The sequence below is a fragment of the Gavialis gangeticus genome, unplaced genomic scaffold, assembly GCF_001723915.1.
Source record: "Gavialis gangeticus isolate Ggan-Ray unplaced genomic scaffold, GavGan_comp1, whole genome shotgun sequence".
In the NCBI taxonomy this organism is placed as follows: domain Eukaryota; kingdom Metazoa; phylum Chordata; order Crocodylia; family Gavialidae; genus Gavialis; species Gavialis gangeticus.
This window is the reverse complement of record NW_017729007.1, coordinates 7891364-7895341: the sequence shown is the minus strand read 5'-3', so window position 1 is coordinate 7895341 and position 3978 is coordinate 7891364. Positions and strand designations below refer to the sequence as shown.

At 35.8% G+C, this 3978-nt stretch overlaps 1 protein-coding gene across 1 annotated transcript in view; it reads left to right on the top strand.

Annotated features, from left to right (window-relative positions):
- The window catches only part of POT1 (protection of telomeres 1), a 277216-nt gene that overhangs the window by 184639 nt on the left and 88599 nt on the right, over window positions 1-3978 (top strand). Inside the window, exon 10 of the mRNA XM_019509285.1 lies at window positions 2467-2622. Within this exon, the coding sequence (XP_019364830.1) occupies window positions 2467-2622 (156 nt within the window). The remainder of the gene's footprint in view (window positions 1-2466; window positions 2623-3978) is intronic.

The following is a 3978-nucleotide window of genomic DNA, read 5'->3' as shown; positions in this document are numbered from 1 at the left end:
CCAGAATTCGTGAACGCATTAAACAGCACTGATCCCAACACTGTTATTTGGGAGGCTCCACTATCTACTACTTCTTATTCTGAGAACTGAACATTTTTACCCATTATTTTATTTTCTATTCTTAAGATAATTTCTGAGCCACAAATGCATTCTATCCCCCTGCCCATGACCACCTAAGTTCATTAGGAGTCCTTGATATATGATGATGTTGCTGAAGGGTTTTTAAAAGTCCAAATACACTGTATTGACTAGATCAGCCTGATCTCCATGCTTGTCCAGCTGGGTAAAGAACTCTAGGTTACTGGGAAGGCAGACAGATAGTTTACAGACCCTTTTTTCCCCCATGCTTTCCCCACCCCCAGCTACTTTTTTTTTGCCTGAGCCATTACACCCATTGTTGTCTGCTTTGATAAATTGTTTGTGCAAGACCCTGCCATGTTGTTATAGTTTAGTTTAGAAGTCAAAGTGCAGTTTTAAGAAGCTAACCGTTGTTTAAGCATCTGTTTTTAACAGTGTAAGTCTGAGTGCTTCTGAGGTTCCAGATGCATCATCTACTTTGTTGGCAATCTTCCCTGTATTGGTTGGACACCAGCACAAATTTATACTGTATTATCTTGCATCCTACACATACCGTTTTTTTCCAAAATTCAGCAGCTGGAAATTGGTGCATGCATTATAAACAAAGGAATACAATAACAGCAGTTTCTGCCTCTGCTGGGAGAAACAGCTAAAGTAATGCTGCAGTACTGTACATAGTGCTCCCTCCTTGCTGCGTATGGAAACTATCTCTTCTTCCTCCTCCCCACCCTCCACCCTTCCCCATTGGCAGAAGCTTCAGCTGTAGAAGCCACTATTCAGTTATTTACTTTTCCTTACCAGTATTTTGAAGGAACGATCTTCCTATGTTCATTCTGTTTTTCAAAAATAATATGCACATGTTGTTTGGTTGTATGTTGTGTACAAGAAAATATAGTGTTTGAATGGCATATATCATATGACAGCAAAGTGTCCACAAGGAATCATTATACAAGAAACCTTCAGTGCCTGTAAAAAAGTTTTTCTTTCTAAATTGCCTAGATGCATAGGCTTTTCCACTTTAGCCTGCATATGTCAATAGAGGAATCTTTGAAAGAAGTTAGTCTAAACAGCAGTAAGTCCCCTTCAGCTGAATCCAGATGTTACCATAAATTCAAAAGATGGGCTTTTGAAGCTTAGGTATAATTTTTTATATCAGAGATTAGTTTGTTTGTTTTTTTTCCTCCCTCTTCTCAATCCAGATGACTGTTCTAGAAACTCAAGTTCACATTAACAGAGGGCCATATTATCTCCAGGCATTCCCTCTGAGCAGTCTTTGTAATTTCTCTTTGCTGGGTCTGTTCTATGAGAAACTTAATTTATTTGAAAAGAGATTTAGCAAAAGTAAGATATGTACTAAGCTATTAGGCCTCTTCCTTCATAAAAAGGGTTCTTTCTTTCCTGTTCCAGTCCCAGTTTTCATTGGTCAGTCCTCTGAATATCAAAGCCATCAAAAACATCTCTCTAGTCAAATATGGTTATGGCATAGACCATTTTCCTGGACATCTGCAGCCCCAGATGCAAAAATCCAGAGGAACCCTGCACTAAGTCTTATCCCTTCCCTAGCTTAAGTTTTAATTCATAACTCCAAAGCTGTTGCTGGTACCTCTTTAATCAACTAGAAGAGAGAAGTAGATACTAGTGTAACATAAGGTCAACATAGTGTTACACTCAAACTTAGCAGCCTTTCTTCTGTTCTGCATTTGCATGTGGCCTATATTCTCTTCTTGTTTGCATGTGGCTTCTGCCTTACAGAAATACCTGTCTGTCAATTTAGCAGTTTTTTTCAAACTTCTACATGTCCAGGTTCTATTAATGTCTAAACACATATTTAAGAATCTGCCTTTGGAAAATTTAATCTATAATTTTTAGATGAGGGCATCTCACTAGGGTATTCCCTAAACTGGATATGTAGTTCATACTTAATATGCATAGTCCAGAGGATTAACATTTATGAAAAATTGGAAGACTTTTTAACAATTCAAAACTTGAATACAGAATGTTTCACAAACCATGCAAATTTACCTCCTTGCAGTGCATACCTAAAGGATAAACACTCTAATATTACCTTTACTGGTGATAAACTGTTTAGTAATATTTATCTATTTCTAGTACTTGGCACTTAAAAATATTCTAGAGGTCTTATTCCACAGTCTTTAAATGAGAAAAAACTAATGTTAATGAATCAAGTGGGAGTTTTTATTCCTTAAAAAATAAAGGTTGTTACTTTGCTAAGGTAGGTATGTTTGTAATAATTTCATCTAAAAACAATCAGTTTTTAAATATTATATCTTTTGCATATTGAATGTATGAATGGGATAATTAGTATAATTGATATTGATAGTGATATGGATATAAATTGATACTGATACTGTTTCTTTTTCACTGCAGGTGTGGGATGGCACAAAATGTTCCTACCAGTCCTGGAAAGTGCCTGTGGAATCGAGGGATCTTGAAGGAGATAAAGTTCTTATTCATAAGCTGAGAAATCTGACAGTAGACATTCTAGTTTATGATAACCATGTCCAATTGGCAAAATCACTGAAGGTAACCTAAAACTAAGCATTTCTAACTTTTTAGTTTACTTGAGGTTTCACTTCATACAAGGCAGCAGTTCATTTCTGCTAGTAATTAGATAGTTTCAAACGTGGGTTTTAGCTTTACAATCTTTCCTGTCCCTGCTATTTCAGTTCAAACCTCCTTCAGTGTGTGTGAAACAGCCTCATTACCTTGCAACTATCATGAAGAAGGATCCTTCCAATTAAACAGTTTTTTTTTCCAGAGACCGTAACATATACCTCTGAAAATTATGCATCACTGAAAATATTATATGTTCAAGAAATGAAAATGTATTTCTTAAAAGTGACGTAAAGTGGAGTTAAGTTTGTAGACCCCTAAAGTGTTGATTGTAGTCAGAAGAGGGCGTGGTTTATTTGGTGAACTCTGTTGCATTCTGCAATACACATTTGTTTTAGTGGGTCAGTAATGATTATGCTTACATGGGGAAAAGAACAACATAATTAAACATTTGATCTTTAGCAACAGTGCCATCTTGCTTTGGAATAAAATAGATTAGTATAAATCTATTTATGGCATAACTTGTGTAAATATCCGATTTGAGATGTAAAATCTATCAGAAAATGAGGATAAATGAGGGGTTTTTGTTGCAAATATTAATCCAATTTTACAAGTATATTTAATTTATTATATTAATACAGTCATAAAGAGATGTTTCATGTGCATGTGATATAACAAAATGGTTCTCACTGATGCTTATTAAATCTGGGTGTTAGAATTGTTTTCATTATTCTTAATTTTTTTCTATAACCTACATTTTGCTAGCTGATGTAGATTCACTGCAGAAGCAACATGGAACAGTTGTTTAGATAATTAAGGGAAACGGGTATATTTTTTATGTGTTTTAGGAAGATTTATTTTGCAGAACATTCCTGGGTGTGTCTAATACTACCCACAGCGATGATGTTTTAATAGAACTTGTGTGCATCCAAATCTTAAAATGTAAGAACATACCACATGAAGTGCTTTCACTAGCTGCCTCAACTTCTCTGGTTTCCTTTTTCACTTGCTCCTTTATCTCCTACACCTGTATCTTCAGTAGACAGAAAAGGTTCTTTGGGTAAATATCATATCTTTTATTAGACCAGCTGAATAATTGGGGAAATTGTTTTTTACAAGCTTTTGGACACACGCTCCCTTCTTCAGGCATAGGAAGAGTCTGCTGGTGTTTGTATACTCTGCTGGGTAGAATAGAAACTTAAGCCAATATGCAAAATACAGGTCTGTGAAAATGAAAATGTGAGGCAGGGAAGACCAGAGGGGATGGGAGTTAATAGGTGTGAGACAGGTAGGTGAGGGGAAAAAGAGAGGAGTGTAGATCAATGA